Below are 18720 nucleotides of genomic sequence, written 5' to 3' on the forward strand. Positions count from 1 at the left end.
AAATACAAATGGCACCGGGATAGAGGCTGTGGAAACGAGGTGGTGCACGGACATCTCCATGTGCAGCAAAGTTGTTCAAGGGTTTTTCAATTTTATAAAGATTCAAATGTTTTGACATCAGAATGCGATGTGAACAATATATATTTTTCTCCCCTACATTTTCAAAACGAAATGGCGTTGACATGTCAAACACCTGAATTCGTTTTTTCAAGGATTCTGTTGTCGTAGCTACGTATGCAGTCTGCAAGTTTTTTTTATGTGGGCACGTGCAAATATTGTCTGGGTACATGAAAATATTCCTTTGAAAATGTGTCCTAGACTATATATATATTTGTAAGTTAATAAAAGTAGAATTGAAACATTAGCACAATGTAGATTTGTATATTGTAGGGTAGAAATATATTTATCATAGCGATGATCTAACATTGGTTTAATACAATTTATATTTTTACTTAGAATACTTTAGCCATGCAATAGACTAAATATAATGCTTGTGTTTTAAAAGAAAAAAATATATTTACTAGGATTAAAGTTGCGCGAAAGATTTTATAAAATCTGAGGCTTGGAGAATTGCATGCTGGGAATTAAATTGAGACAGAAAGGGGTTAATGCATGGCTTGCAGAGCAGTCGCACGTTACAGAGATCATTGACAAAACAGAATGCGATGTGAACAATATATATTTTTCTCTGCTACATTTTCAAAACGAAATGGCGTTGACATGTCAAACACCTGAATGAGTTTTTTTTCTTCAAGGATTCTGTTGTCGGTTTTCATTAAAGTGCAATGACAGGGTGACACCTGCTGACATCACAGGGTGACACCTGCTGACTTGACAGGGTGACACCTGCTGACATCACAGGGTAACACCTGCTGACATGACAGGGTGACACCTGCTGACATCACAGGGTGACACCTGCTGACATGACAGGGTGACACCTGCTGACATCACAGGGTGACACCTGCTGACATCATAGGGTGACACCTGCTGACATCACAGGGTAACACCTGCTGACATCACAGGGTGACACCTGCTGACATCACAGGGTGACACCTGCTGACATGACAGGGTGACACCTGCTGACATCACAGGGTAACACCTGCTGACATGACAGGGTGACACCTGCTGACATCACAGGGTGACACCTGCTGACATGACAGGGTGACACCTGCTGACATCACAGGGTGACACCTGCTGACATCACAGGGTGACACCTGCTGACATGACAGGGTGACACCTGCTGACATGACAGGGTGACACCTGCTGACATCACAGGGTGACACCTGCTGACATCACAGGGTGACACCTGCTGACATGACAGGGTGACACCTGCTGACATGACAGGGTGACACCTGCTGGCCTGGCAAGGGCTTCAAAGGTACGGCCACAGAGGTAACAACCAATCAGGGAAGGAGGCGCATCTGGGGCAAAGGCAACAGGTGGGGCTAGCCGAGTTACTCCGGTAACCTGCTCGAAAGGTTCCACGAGAGGGCGTGGCCGGAGGCGGGGCCTAGCCACGCCTCTGGCCACGCCCTCTCGTGTAACCTGCTCCAAGGTTCCACGAGAGGGCGTGGCCGGAGGCGGGGCCTAGCCACGCCTCTGGCCATGCCCTCTCGTGTAACCTGCTCCAAGGTTCCACGAGAGGGCGTGGCCAGAGGCGGGGCCTAGCCACGCCTCTGGCCACGCCCTCTCGTGTAACCTGCTCAAAGGTTCCACGAGAGGGCGTGGCCGGAGGCGGGGGATTCGCATTGCTGAGGATGTTGTAGGCGAGCTGACACGCCACCTCCCGTGCTCCCTCCTCGCTGGAGCTCAGAAATGCGGGGAAGATGCCGGCGCCTTCTCCCTTCCCGAGAATCGACACCTTATAGAGGAGGCCCGCGGGCATCCCGGGCCCCGAGTAAGCGTGCAGCTCGAATATTGGGTAGCTGATGCCGGCGGTCCGGCACAGCATCCGCAGCCGCCCCGCCCACGACAGCACGGCCGCCTCCGGCACCGCCTCGAGAGCCACGGGCATGGGCCGCAGGTGGCGAGGTACCCACCACAGGCACGTGCGTGCCCCCCAGCCCTCAAACAGGCTGTGTGCGGCTTTGCCGGTGCCCGTGCACTCCGGCTGCCGCAGGTCTGGCACCGCCGCCTCCATCTCCTCGTCTTCCGTTGCCGCGGCCGCAGCCACCGTGTCCCACTCCGGGATGGCCCAGCCCACCTTGATGGTCCGGCCCCATGGCCGGAAGTTGATTCGAAGGAGCTTCTTCCTGGCCATGGCGGCCGCGCGATGGCTCCCGTACTCGATGAACGCGTAGCCTCGGTTGAGGGTTTTGTCCCGGCGACAGACGCTCATCTTGACGTCCACCACGCCCTCTGTGGCACCGCTCATCGCCATCATCACCTCCGCTCGCTTCTTGTCCTCTGGCAGCCCCCCAATGAAGAGGCGGCGATTGTCCACGCTGAAGCAGACTCCAATGCGGCGTCCGGGACGGATCTCGAATTTGTCGAGTTTCTTGACGGCATCCGTGGCTTGGGCGAGCGTCACGTAGGTAGCGAACGCATAGCCGCGGGTCTCTCCGCTATGCTCCATCATGAGGCGGAGCTGGTAGAGCTTCCCCACCGTCTCCAGCACGGGCACCAGCTCGTCCTCGTAGAGGTCGCGCGGGATCCTCACCAGAAACACCTCGCAGCCACGGGCGGGAGGGGGCCCCTGCCAGTCGGGCGGCGGTCCGAACTTCCTCTGTCCGTTCTCCTGGACGATGTTGTACCCCGTGCTCAACATGAGGTCCAGCAAGACCTTCATACAGGCCATGCCGAGCACCGGTGGTTTGGCTACTACGGTGGTGCTGGGGCAGCGGCTTGGGGCCCGGTGGAGCCCTTGACACTCCGCGCGGTCGCCTCGTGCCGACAAAGCCACGGGGGGAATCAACTCCTGAAGAGCCAAATCCCCGGCAGGAACTCGCTCGGCCCAAACCTACAGGCCAGCAGTGAAGAGAGAAAGAGAGAGAAAATGGAGACAGATGGAGAAAGAGAGACGCGTTTGTTCGGTCCATGGGCCTAAATGTGACATTAGCGTAGCCTGTGCAGTATGAATACAGCGCTTTTGTCAATCCACTGCTGGATGAAGCCCTCCCCCACATTGCGCAGAGGAAACAAGAAACACAAACTCACACGGTTCCCGGCATGCGTTTGTTTGTCCTCGGAAATGTTCACCGAGCGATGATTTTGTGTTTCGAGCAGCGCTCACGAGGCGGCGTTTGACTTCGCGCGGTGAACTTCGCCCGTGATGACGTCACTGGGCACGACAGGAGAGGTCGGCGCTGACTTTTAGCGCCGTTTTTTTTCTCCCCATCCAATAGTCCATGAGACGCTTCAAAATGAGACCGTTTTTCCGGTATCAAAGTATGACAAAATAAGAATAGATTTGATCCTTTTTTGGCAATAAAACGGGTGTTTACATGTTCAAACACCAAACAGAAACCTTTTTCAATGAATCTTAAGATCTGTTTTATTGCCAGAAAGGATACAACCTATTCTTATTTTTTCATAGCCCATGAGATGTCTCCTTTGTCGGTACCACGTGAGGTGGCCTAAATTGAGCAGTTTCAATTTCTCTACGTGGCCAGTGATAAACAAATGCAATGAGTGAGACTATCAAGTAATTTACTTTCATTTTCCATCCAAATAAATGGGTACGACTTAAGTTTTGCTACCTTAGGTGGTACCGAGTTCTGCTCTGGACCATGAGTGGGCCGTTTAATCAATGTTGGCCAGTTTTCAACATTGTTAGGTCCCTAATAGCAACAGAGCTGTTGTGCTACAATTGTGTTCATATTGGATCATCTTTACAACAGAACAGACATGCAGACAGAGCTAATGCTTAATGCTTTCAACCCTCATTGTTGAAATGTGAGTTTACTTGCAAATGGATTCACAGTTCTAGATTTAAAGCTTTCGTGACTGCTAGGATCCATAATCTTTGGTTCTATTGGGTAAAGTCACGTAGGTAAAAAAATAAAATAACAAAAATCACGACGTTTCGGCCACAACACAAGCGGCCTTCATCAGGTGAAGGGACGAGACTGTCTGGAGGACAGCGCTGGAGTGAAAAAAGCCACGCTCAGATCACGACCTTTAAGCTGTGTGAGAAGAAACAAAGCGCCTTGACAAAGGAATCTGCATATAATTTAGCATTGAAATGGCTCATTGAAATAGCTAAGTTAAAGTATACACATCCGCTGAGACACCCCTTGACAAAGGAATTAGCATAGAATTTAGCATTGAAATAGATGAGTGATTAGCTTGTAACTGGTCACAGAAATAGCTATGTTAAAGTCAGAGCAAATACATTCACCGAGGCACCTAGTACAAATCAAACAGGAGAATTTAGCGAAACACAACCACGCTCAGACCGCGGGCCTTTAAACTGTGTGCGAGCAAACAAGGTGTCCTGACAAAGAAATTAGCATAAAAAATAGCATTTGATTGGCCGATTTCAGAAAAGAGGTGGTGTACGTGCCGGTGGACTTGCCGTTTGGCGCGGGGGGAAGTTTACCTATTGATGGTGTGAAAAGGGAATTTATAAGAGCTGCGAAAGTTTGGGGTACCACTACTTGAAAAATATACTGTACCATTGAAATTAGTTTAATGTTTAGTTCGATTTAGAACATCTTTCCAATGGTTGCTTAATTTGAAACCATCTTCTCGGTTGAAATTGTGTCTGTTTTTGTAGATCTGAATTGCATCGTGAACAAATCTCTGATAAAAACCCATGGGTTTGCAAAGAACCTTGGTATCGGAGAAAATTATATCGTGATCACCCACAGCGTTGTAACAGTGATCAGCCACGGCAGAAGAATTCGTTTTGCCGTATTTCAAATCTGATTTGTGCTCGGGAATTCGGTCAGAAACATGTCGCTTTGTCTCCCCGATATAGCAATCACCGCAGGTACAACTCAATTTGTAAACCCCGGGGTACTGTAAGTCAGGAATGACATCCTTCATTTTGTGTACTGTATTGAACCGGACCTGGATCTTGTGTTTGTTTAGAATTTTGGAAATCTTTTTAGTAACGCCTGCTATATATGGTAGTGTGATGGTTTTGACCGGAGTATCAAGTGGTTGTTTCTGTATGGAGGGAGAAACAGCTTGGCGGATGGTACGGTCAGAGTAACCATTCCTTTTGAGGGCCAGGTGTACATGTTTTAATTCACTGGTCAGGTGGTGTTGGTCCGAAATGCAATGAGGCCTATGGTATAAAGTTTTGATGAGAGAATTCTTTTGGGCTGGGTGGTGGTGGGAATCAGGTTTCAAGTAGGAATCTGTGTGGGTGGGTTTCCTGTAGACAGAATGCCCCAATGAGCCATCAGGTCTCCTCTCAAACAGAACATCACTCAGCTATTTCAATGCTAAATTCTATGCTAATTCCTTTGTCAAGGGGTGCCTCTGCAGATGTGTATACTTTAACTTAGCTATTTCAATGAGCCATTTCAATGCTAAATTATATGCTAATTCCTTTATCAAGGCGCGTGGTCTTTTTCTTCTCACACAGCTTAAAGGTCGTGATCTAAGCGTGGCTTCTTCCACTCCAGCGCTGTCCTCCAGACAGTCTCGTCCCTTCACCTGATGAAGGCTGCTTGTGTTGTGGCCGAAACGTCGTGATTTTTTGTTATTTTATTTTCACCTACGTGACTTTACCCAAAAGAACCAAAGAGTATAGATACTGAAGCTATATTCACTTCTTACATCTAGATTGAAAACTTAACTTGGTTAGAAGTGCTCTGTGTGTGTGTTAGTTAGTTAGTTGTTATCATCCTTGCCCCAACCCGCACCTCCGGTTAACATGGTTGGCTACGTATTGTGCGAAAGAAGTTCGCCCATACACACAAAACAAATACGACTGCGTTCACAAGTACACAGTGACGGGAAACAATAAAGTAATAAAATATATAATGTTTTATATATTTGTATGATTTTATTGTTTCCCTTTAACGTGACTTTACGGAGAGAGCTAATAATATGAATTACTGCTCACGAAAGCTTTAAATAAAAAAAAAGTACACAGTGCTTCTTCCATTTGCTGGAAGATTAGCAGGACAGGATTTCTGGGCTATTTGACCAATGTTAATATATAACTCAGTATTGGTAAACAATGTTAATAAATAACTCAGTATTGGTAAACAATGTTAATAGATAACTCAGTAGTGGTAAACAATGTTAATATATAACTCAGTATTGGTAAACAATGTTAATATATAACTCAGTATTGGTAAACAATGTTAATATATAACTCAGTATTGGTAAACAATGATAATATATAACTCAGTATTGGTAAACAATGTTAATAAATAACTCAGTATTGGTAAACGATGATAATATATAACTCAGTATTGGTAAACAATGTTAATAGATAACTCAGTATTGGTAAACAATGTTAATATATAACTCAGTATTGGTAAACAATGTTAATATATAACTCAGTATTGGTAAACAATGTTAATATATAACTCAGTATTGGTAAACAATGTTAATATATAACTCAGTATTGGTAAACAATGTTAATATATAACTCAGTATTGGTAAACAATGTTAATAGAAAACTCAGTATTGGTAAACAATGTTAATATATAACTCAGTATTGGAAAACAATGTTAATATATAACTCAGCATTGGTAAACAATGTTAATAGATAACTCAGTATTGGTAAACAATGTTAATAGATAACTCAGTATTGGTAAACAATGTTAATAGATAACTCAGTATTGGTAAACAATGTCAATATATAACTCAGTATTGGTAAACAATGTTAATATATAACTCAGCATTGGTAAACAATGTTAATATATAACTCAGTATTGGTAAACAAGGTTAATATATAACTCAGTATTGGTAAACAATGTTAATATATAACTCAGTATTGGTAAACAATGATAATATATAACTCAGTATTGGTAAACAATGTTAATAAATAACTCAGTATTGGTAAACGATGATAATATATAACTCAGTATTGGTAAACAATGTTAATAGATAACTCAGTATTGGTAAACAATGTTAATATATAACTCAGTATTGGTAAACAATGTTAATATATAACTCAGTATTGGTAAACAATGTTAATATATAACTCAGTATTGGTAAACAATGTTAATATATAACTCAGTATTGGTAAACAATGTTAATATATAACTCAGTATTGGTAAACAATGTTAATAGAAAACTCAGTATTGGTAAACAATGTTAATATATAACTCAGTATTGGAAAACAATGTTAATATATAACTCAGCATTGGTAAACAATGTTAATAGATAACTCAGTATTGGTAAACAATGTTAATAGATAACTCATTATTGGTAAACAATGTTAATAGATAACTCAGTATTGGTAAACAATGTCAATATATAACTCAGTATTGGTAAACAATGTTAATATATAACTCAGTATTGGTAAACAATGTTAATATATAACTCAGCATTGGTAAACAATGTTAATATATAACTCAGCATTGGTAAACAATGTTAATATATAACTCAGTATTGGTAAACAAGGTTAATATATAACTCAGTATTGGTAAACAATGTTAATATATAACTCAGTATTGGTAAACAATGTTAATAGATAACTCAGTATTGGTAAACAATGTTAATATATAACTCAGTATTGGTAAACAATGTTAATATATAACTCAGTATTGGTAAACAATGTTAATATATAACTCAGTATTGGTAAACAATGATAATATATAACTCAGTATTGGTAAACAATGTTAATAAATAACTCAGTATTGGTAAACGATGATAATATATAACTCAGTATTGGTAAACAATGTTAATATATAACTCAGTATTGGTAAACAATGTTAATATATAACTCAGTATTGGTAAACAATGTTAATATATAACTCAGTATTGGTAAACAATGTTAATATATAACTCAGTATTGGTAAACAATGTTAATATATAACTCAGTATTGGTAAACAATGTTAATAGAAAACTCAGTATTGGTAAACAATGTTAATATATAACTCAGTATTGGAAAACAATGTTAATATATAACTCAGCATTGGTAAACAATGTTAATAGATAACTCAGTATTGGTAAACAATGTTAATAGATAACTCAGTATTGGTAAACAATGTTAATAGATAACTCAGTATTGGTAAACAATGTCAATATATAACTCAGTATTGGTAAACAATGTTAATATATAACTCAGTATTGGTAAACAATGTTAATATATAACTCAGCATTGGTAAACAATGTTAATATATAACTCAGTATTGGTAAACAAGGTTAATATATAACTCAGTATTGGTAAACAATGTTAATATATAACTCAGTATTGGTAAACAATGATAATATATAACTCAGTATTGGTAAACAATTTTAATAAATAACTCAGTATTGGTAAACGATGATAATATATAACTCAGTATTGGTAAACAATGTTAATAGATAACTCAGTATTGGTAAACAATGTTAATATATAACTCAGTATTGGTAAACAATGTTAATATATAACTCAGTATTGGTAAACAATGTTAATATATAACTCAGTATTGGTAAACAATGTTAATATATAACTCAGTATTGGTAAACAATGTTAATATATAACTCAGTATTGGTAAACAATGTTAATAGAAAACTCAGTATTGGAAAACAATGTTAATATATAACTCAGCATTGGTAAACAATGTTAATAGATAACTCAGTATTGGTAAACAATGTCAATATATAACTCAGTATTGGTAAACAATGTTAATATATAACTCAGTATTGGTAAACAATGTTAATATATAACTCAGCATTGGTAAACAATGTTAATATATAACTCAGCATTGGTAAACAATGTTAATATATAACTCAGTATTGGTAAACAAGGTTAATATATAACTCAGTATTGGTAAACAATGTTAATATATAACTCAGTATTGGTAAACAATGTTAATAGATAACTCAGTATTGGTAAACAATGTTAATATATAACTCAGTATTGGTAAACAATGTTAATATATAACTCAGTATTGGTAAACAATGTTAATATATAACTCAGTATTGGTAAACAATGTTAATATATAACTCAGTATTGGTAAACAATGTTAATATATAACTCAGTATTGGTAAACAATGTTAATAGATAACTCAGTATTGGTAAACAATGTTAATATATAACTCAGTATTGGAAAACAATGTTAATATATAACTCAGCATTGGTAAACAATGTTAACATATAACTCAGTATTGGTAAACAATGTTAATAGATAACTCAGTATTGGTAAACAATGTTAATAGATAACTTAGTATTGGTAAACAATGTTATTAGATAACTCAGTATTGGTAAACAATCTTAATAGATAACTCAGTATTGGTAAACAATGTTAATATATAACTCAGCATTGGTAAACAATGTTAATAAATAACTCAGCATTGGTAAAACAATGTTAATAGATAACTCAGTATTGGTAAACAATGTTATATATAACTCAGGATTGGTAAACAATGCTTTATATAACGCAGTATTGGTAAACAATGTTAATATATAACTCAGTATTGGTAAACAATGTTAATATATAACTCAGTATTGGTAAACAATGTTAATATATAACTCAGTATTGGTAAACCATGTTAATAGATAACTCAGTATTGGTAATCAATGTTAATAGATAACTCAGTATTGGTAAACAATCTTAATAGATAACTCAGTATTGGTAAACAATGTTAATATATAACTTAGTATTGGTAAACAATGTTAATAGATAACTCAGTATTGGTAAACAATCTTAATAGATAACTCAGTATTGGTAAACAATGTTAATATATAACTCAGCATTGGTAAACAATGTTAATATATAACTCAGCATTGGTAAAACAATGTTAATAGATAACTCAGTATTGGTAAACAATGTTAATATATAACTCAGTATTGGTAAACAATGTTAATATATAACTCAGTATTGGTAAAACATGTTAATAGATAACTCAGTATTGGTAAACAATGTTAATAGATAACTCAGTAGTGGTAAACAATGTTAATATATAACTCAGTATTGGTAAACAATGTTAATATATAACTCAGTATTGGTAAACAATGTTAATATATAACTCAGTATTGGTAAACAATGTTAATAGATAACTCAGTATTGGTAAACAATGTTAATAGATAACTCAGTAGTGGTAAACAATGTTAATATATAACTCAGTATTGGTAAACAATGTTAATATATAACTTCGTATTGGTAAACAATGTTAAAAGATAACTCAGTATTGTTAAACAATGTTAATAGATAAATCAGTATTTGTAAACAATGTTATATATAACTCAGTATTGGTAATCAATGTTATACATAACTCAGTATTGGTAAACAATGTTAATAAATAACTCAGTATTGGTAAACGATGTTAATATATAACTCAGTATTGGTAAACAATGTTAATAGATAACTCAGTATTGGTAAACAATGTTAATATATAACTCAGTATTGGTAAACAATGTTAATATATAACTCAGTATTGGTAAACAATGTTAATATATAACTCAGTATTGGTAAACAATGTTAATAGATAACTCAGTATTGGTAAACAATGTTAATAGATAACTCAGTAGTGGTAAACAATGTTAATATATAACTCAGTATTGGTAAACAATGTTAATATATAACTTAGTATTGGTAAACAATGTTAATAGATAACTCAGTATTGGTAAACAATGTTAATAGATAACTCAGTATTGGTAAACAATGTTAATATATAACTCAGCATTGGTAAACAATGTTAATAGATAACTCAGTATTGGTAAACAATGTTAATAGATAACTCAGTATTGGTAAACAATGTTAATATATAACTCAGTATTGGTAAACAATGTTAATATATAACTCAGCATTGGTAAACAATGTTAATATATAACTCAGCATTGGTAAACAATGTTAATATATAACTAAGCATTGGTAAACAATGTTAATATATAACTCAGTATTGGTAAACAATGTTAATAGATAACTCAGTATTGGTAAACAATGTTAATAGATAACTCAGTATTGGTAAACAATGTTAATAGATAACTCAGTATTGGTAAACAATGTTAATATATAACTCAGTATTGGTAAAGAATGTTAATATATAACTCAGCATTGGTAAACAATGTTAATACATAACTCAGCATTGGTAAACAATGTTAATATATAACTCAGTATTGGTAAACAATGTTAATAGATAATTCAGTATTGGTAAACAATGTTAATATATAACTCAGTATTGGTAAACAATGTTAATATATAACTCAGTATTGGTAAACAATGTTAATATATAACTCAGTATTGGTAAACAATGTTAATATATAACTCAGTATTGGTAAATAATGTTAATAGATAACTCAGTATTGGTAAACAATGTTAATAGATAACTCAGTATTGGTAAACAATGTTAATAGATAACTCAGTATTGGTAAACAATGTTAATATATAACTCAGTATTGGTAAAGAATGTTAATATATAACTCAGCATTGGTAAACAATGTTAATACATAACTCAGCATTGGTAAACAATGTTAATATATAACTCAGTATTGGTAAACAATGTTAATAGATAATTCAGTATTGGTAAACAATGTTAATATATAACTCAGTATTGGTAAACAATGTTAATATATAACTCAGTATTGGTAAACAATGTAAATATATAACTCAGTATTGGTAAACAATGTTAATATATAACTCAGTATTGGTAAATAATGTTAATATATAACTCAGTATTGGTAAACAATGATAATATATAACTCAGTATTGGTAAACAATGTTAATAGATAACTCAGTATTGGTAAACAATGTTAATATATGACTCAGTATTGGTAAACAATGTTAATATATAACTCAGCATTGTTAAACAATGTTAATATATAACTCAGCATTGGTAAACAATCTTAATATATAACTCAGCATTGGTAAACAATGTTAATATATAACTCAGTATTGGTAAACAATGTTAATAGATAACTCAGTATTGGTAAACAATGTTAATAGATAACTCAGTATTGGTAAACAATGTTAATATATAACTCAGCATTGGTAAAAAATGTTAATATATAACTCAGTATTGGTAAACAATGTTAATATATAACTCACCATTGGTAAACAATGTTAATATATAACTCAGCATTGGTAAACAATGTTAATATATAACTCAGCATTGGTTAGCAATGATAATATATTAACTCAGTATTAGTAAACAATGTTAATATATAACTCACTACTGGTAAACAATGTTAATATATAACTCAGTATTGGTAAACAATGATAATATATAACTCAGTATTGGTAAACAATGTTAATATATAACTCAGCATTGGTAAACAATGTTAATATATAACTAAGTATTGATAAACAATGATAATATATAACTCAGCATTGGTAAACAATGTTAATATATAACTCAGCATTGGTAAACAATGATAATATATTAACTCAGTATTGGTAAACAATGTTAATATATAACTCAGTACTGGTAAACAATGTTAATAGATAACTCAGTATTGGTAAACAATGTTAATATATAACTCAGTATTGGTAAACAATGTTAATATATACCTCAGTATTGGTAAACAATGATAATATATAACTCAGTATTGGTAAACAATGTTAATATATAACTCAGCATTGGTAAACAATGTTAATATATAACTCAGTATTGGTAAACAAGTAGCCCAGTTCTGTATTATTCTCGTGGCCACAGTATGACATTGAGACGCCTGGTCTACACACACACATATATAATCTGCTATTTTTATTCCCCGTTAACTCCACACGTGAACTATTTCTCCACCTTAATGAATGATTTGCAACTCTGCTGTATAAACGGATCTCCACGTGTTGTAGGTGGAGGAGGGTCAGTGGGCTAGGAGCCAGGATTTTGACTTTGGGGGGGGGGGGGTTGCTGACTTCAATATTCTGAGACATCTCAGTGTGTTGACGTTTTACAATGGGCCGCCACAAATGTATAAAACTAATTTTAATTGGATTTGAACGCGGAGTTTATTAATAGGTGACAGCACACGAGGTGACAGCACACGAGGTGACAACACACGTGGTGACATCACACGTGGTGGTGACATCACACGTGGTGGTGACATCACACGTGGTGGTGACATCACACGTGGTGGTGACACCACACGTGGTGGTGACACCACACGTGGTGGTGACATCACACGTGGTGGTGACAACACACGTGGTGGTGACATCACACGTGGTGGTGACAACACACGTGGTGGTGACATCACACGTGGTGGTGACAACACACGTGGTGGTGACAACACACGTGGTAACATCACACGTGGTGACATCACACGTGGTGGTGACAACACACGTGGTGGTGACAACACACGTGGTGGTGACAACACACGTGGTGACATCACACGTGGTGGTGACAACACACGTGGTGGTGACAACACACGTGGTGGTGACAACACACGTGGTGGTGACATCACACGTGGTGGTGACAACACACGTGGTGGTGACAGCACACGAGATGATGACAACACACGTGGTGGTGACATCACACGAGGTGGTGACAACACACGTGGTGGTGACATCACACGAGGTGGTGACAACACACGTGGTGGTGACAACACACGTGGTGGTGACATCACACGTGGTGGTGACATCACACGTGGTGGTGACAACACACGTGGTGGTGACAACACACGTGGTGGTGACAACACACGTGGTGGTGACAACACACGTGGTGGTGACATCACACGTGGTGGTGACATCACACGTGGTGGTGACAACACACGTGGTGGTGACATCACACGTGGTGGTGACATCACACGAGGTGGTGACAACACACGTGGTGGTGACATCACACGAGGTGGTGACATCACACGAGGTGGTGACATCACACGTGGTGACAACACACGTGGTGGTGACAGCCTGCAGGAAGCACACGAGGTCCCCGACTTACGACGATCCCCGACTTACGACGATCCCCGACTTACGCTATTTCGATCTTACGATCTTACGATAAGACAAAATTGTTAAAATCTTTTAAATTTCGCGCGGCAGGCAAACGCAGCGGCGTGCGAGGTACGAATCTTGGCGAGTACAGTACAACATACGATACGTTACGTTCAATGCATGTTTAAAGTTGTTATAGCAATACAGTATTGTAATAAATACATACGGTATATAGTTTATACAGTACTACTGTAAATGATCTGTTTTTGCTAAATAATCACCATTCTGTAAGACTCCCGGCTAGGCTAAGGACGATATTTCCGAGTTCCGGTGTTGGTCGCTGTAACGCAACTCCGTCGTAAGTCGAGGACTACCCTGGAAACGCCTTACACACAATAACAACAACGTTTTATTATTAAACAACGCCTTATTATTTTAAAGTGCGCTAAAAGGTAAAGAAGAAGAAGTCGAGTGGACAACGGGAAGTGATCACAAGCTTTAAACGCGACGTAAACACAGAGAAGTGAAGATTAATAACAATAACAACAATAATTAAATAGTTTATAACTCACCTCCGTGAGAGAAGGACGTGGCGCCTGCTTCCCCGGCGAGGCGATTCCACACTTTAGGGACCGCGGCGTTTCATTGACCTAGCCAAAAAAAACATTAAATTAAATAATCCGTCCATACAAAAAAAATTGTAATTGCTTTAAAAGAGCCGCTTAATTGATTGATTACTTTATAAATTAATCTTCAACGTGCTACTTTTTTGTGTGTGCGTGTGATGCTGTCCGTAACTCGTTAACACGCACACGGAGCAGGCGCGCCTCAGACACGCGGCGCCTGCTCGTCGCGCGAGACGATTCCGCAGTTTAGGGACCGCGGCGTTTTTCCCACCTGCACAACAAAATTTAAGACGCCGTCCATAAATCTTTTTTTTAATTGCTGGAAAGGAGGCAATAAATTGATTAATTGATGCCGATTTTAATACAGGATATGCATCGTCACCGCGTGCAACATGTGTGATTGATTGGACGACAGGAAGTAAACTACATTTTCAAGTTCGGTAAAAGCGTTGAAAAATTTAGAGGGGCAGAAATTACTCCATCGAGAACACAACATTTTAATTCAAACCCAGTAAACATGCAACGTCGAGCCAACGTTGGCATTTAGTTAACATAGGTGTACACACACAGTGTGATTAACATGGTGTACACACACACAGTGTGATTAACATAGGTGTACACACACAGTGTGATTAACATGGTGTACACACACAGTGTGATTAACATGGTGTACACACACAGTGTGATTAACAGAGGTGTACACACACAGTGTGATTAACATAGGTGTACACACACACAGTGTGATTAACAGGTGTACACACACAGTGTGATTAACATAGGTGTACACACACAGTGTGATTGACATGGTGTACACACACAGTGTGATTAACATGGTGTACACACACAGTGTGGTTAACATGGTGTACACACACACAGTGTGATTAACATGGTGTACACACACACAGTGTGATTAACATAGGTGTACATACACACTGTGTGATTAACATGGTGTACACACACACAGTGTGTGATTAACATGGTGTTCACACACACACAGTGTGATTAACATGGTGTACACACACAGTGTGATTAACATGTACACACACAGTGTGATTAACATGGTGTACACACACACAGTGTGATTAACATGGTGTACACACACAGTGTGGTTAACATAGGTGTACACACACAGTGTGATTAACATGGTGTACACACACAGTGTGATTAACATGGTGTACACACACACAGTGTGATTAACATAGGTGTACACACACAGTGTGATTAACATGGTGTACACACACACAGTGTAATTAACATAGGTGTACACACACAGTGTGATTAACATGGGGTGTACACACACACAGTGTGATTAACATAGGTGTACACACACACAGTGTGATTAACATGGGGTGTACACACACACAGTGTGATTAACATAGGTGTACACACACACAGTGTGATTAACATAGGTGTACACACACACAGCGTGGTTAACATAGGTGTACACAGACACACAGTGTTACTATTGATGGGCTCATCTTGCCTTAGCAGTAGTGTGACATCAGACGCTGAGTTTGTATTGTATTTTTCTCAAGCAGCTTTGAATTAGCCCAGCTAATTGACCCCGCGGTGTGAAAGTGGTAACTCTACATGTGCGGCTTGTCAGAGGCAGTCTTCACTGCAGTGAGCATTGGTGATGATACCACACTGATGAGTCTGATCAATGACTAAATGGGCCTAGAGTTACCCATCTCTGTATTGGTGATGATACCACACTGATGAGTCTGATCAATGACTACATGGGCCTAGAGTTACCCATCTCTGTATTGGTGATGATACCACACTGATGAGTCTGATCAATCACTAAATGGGCCTAGAGTTACCCATCTCTGTATTGGTGATGATACCACACTGATGAGTCTGATCAATGACTAAATGGGCCTAGAGTTACCCATCTCTGTATTGGTGGTGATACCACACTCATGAGTCTGATTAATGACTACATGGGCCTAGAGTTATCCATCTCTGTATTGGTGGTGATACCACACTGATGAGTCTGATCAATGACTACATGGGCCTAGAGTTACCCATCTCTGTATTGGTGATGATACCACACTGATGAGTCTGATCAATTACTAAATGGGCCTAGAGTTACCCATCTCTGTATTGGTGATGATACCACACTGATGGAGTCTGATCAATGACTACATGGGCCTAGAGTTACCCATCTCTGTATTGGTGATGATACCACACTGATGAGTCTGATCAATGACATGGGCCTAGAGTTACCCATCTCTGTTTAGTTTAACACATAGGCTTTCGCGACCAAAATTCAGAACATCTTGTGAATGTGATTAAAGATATTAAACTTACTCCGATGTGATTTCTCTGTTCACTAAGGTTCCAGTGGACGAATCGCTTAAATTACTTGATACACTAGTAAAGAATACCGGTTTACCAAAAGATATTCCGAAACTTGATGGCCATTGTTTAAATAACACTTATTTCTTATGGAGAGGGGATTTCTTTAAACAAAAAGAAGGAGCAGCAATGGGTTCTCCTTTATCCCCTGCTATACCAAATTTGTACATGGAAAACTTTGAAATAAGAGCACTTGCCTCGAGCACATTGAAACCATCCTTTTGGTTTAGATATGTGGATGACACTGGTTGTCTGGCCACATGGTAAAGATACACTTAATGATTTTCTAAATCATCTCAATGCACAAAACCCGGCCATCCAGTTCACCATGGAAATGGAGGTGAATAACACACTCCCATTCCTAGATATTTTGCTTGGACATGGCCTAAACGGTAAAATAACACAGCGTTTACAGAAAGCAAACGCACACTGATACCTATCTGAATGCAGAATCACATCATCATCCAGCTCAGAAATCCTCTCTTATCAAGACGCTCATACATTGGGCTAAAACAGTGTCAGATGGTGAGAGTCTAGTGAGAGAGATTAAACACGTTAAAGACGCACTACGACAGAATGGCTACAATAATGCTCAAATTAACAGAGCACTGAATGCCAAATCACGATCGCAAAGCAATACTGCTGAAAGCGACCAGATTGTTAAAACAATAAAAATTCCATATATCTCAGGAGTAACTGACAAATTAGCCCGTGTTTTGCAAAAGCAAAACATTACAGTAAGATTTGGTACAGTACACAAAATTTAAAAACTAGTATCTTGTACTAAAGACGCATTACCTAAATTATCAACAGAAGGTGTATATCGGATTAATTGTTTATGTGGCAGCTGCTACATTGGACAGACGGGACGTAACATCAGCGTAAGACTAAAAGAACATCAGATAAATATTAAATTATCTCAAACAGAACTGTCAGCAGTGGCAGAACATGCTTGTCAACAAGGACACTCAATTGATTTTGACAATGTTGCAGTGGTGTGTAAAACGAATTATTACTGGCAAAGACTAATTAGAGAATCCATTGAAATTGAGAGGAACAAGAATAACTTTAATCGCTCTGACAGCTACAGGCTTAGTGCGGCCTGGAAGCGTATTATTAAATAATACACATTACATTTTGATTTAAAGAATTACTAATCTACAACTCATTACTAATCATAACCATTGACTGATTATCAATCGATTATATAATTACAATACCCCCCCTCCGCCTCTAATCACTGCACCTGATATGAGTTAAGTGATGACGTCACCCTGCTGCTCTATATAAAACCGGGAGCAAGCGAGGGCTTTACCATTCTGGCGAATTGCCCGATGATTGCTGGATGTATTTACCAGCGAAACGTCGTACTCAAACTGTAAATGTGGATTCACTCTTCAACACACCGGTGGGCTAAAGTAGTGAACTATTTGTCTTTTTGTCAACGTGACACTTTTTTTGCTGATTGGCCATGTCGGGTGGTGGAGGGTTACGACACATTTATAAATAAACGCGATCTAACCCAAAAACCTTTATTATAAATTACCCATCTCTGTATTGGTGATACCACACTGATGAGTCTGATCAATGACTAAATGGGCCTAGAGTTACCCATCTCTGTATTGGTGATGATACCACACCGATGAGTCTGATCAATGACTACATGGACCTAGAGTTATCCATCTTTGTATTGGTGGTGATACCACACTGATGAGTCTGATCAATGACTACATGGGCCTAGAGTTACCCATCTTTGTATTGGTGGTGATACCACACTGATGAGTCTGATCAATGACTAAAT

The 18720-nt window shown here is 38.2% G+C and overlaps 1 protein-coding gene across 2 annotated transcripts; it reads right to left on the reverse strand.

The window, feature by feature from the left end:
- Window positions 1-1327: 1327 nt before the first annotated feature.
- LOC142910270 (dead end protein homolog 1-like) lies at window positions 1328-14755 on the reverse strand. Of its 2 annotated transcripts, none has more exons than XM_076059971.1 (2): window positions 14505-14755; window positions 1328-2959 (listed from the first exon to the last, which is right to left on the reverse strand). In XM_076059971.1, exon 2 carries the CDS (start codon window positions 2795-2797, stop codon window positions 1511-1513), a length of 1287 nt encoding a protein of 428 aa, XP_075916086.1. In that variant the 5' UTR covers window positions 2798-2959; window positions 14505-14755; the 3' UTR covers window positions 1328-1510. The 2 variants fall into 2 exon arrangements, with proteins under 2 accessions (XP_075916086.1, XP_075916085.1); XM_076059970.1 differs by lacking the exon at window positions 14505-14755 and adding an exon at window positions 14214-14474.
- Window positions 14756-18720: the final 3965 nt, after the last annotated feature.

This window comes from Petromyzon marinus, unplaced genomic scaffold (assembly GCF_048934315.1).
Source record: "Petromyzon marinus isolate PM22_M1 ecotype Great Lakes invasive population unplaced genomic scaffold, UKy_Petmar_22M1.pri1.0 PM_G_Scaffold_14, whole genome shotgun sequence".
NCBI lineage: Eukaryota > Metazoa > Chordata > Hyperoartia > Petromyzontiformes > Petromyzontidae > Petromyzon > Petromyzon marinus.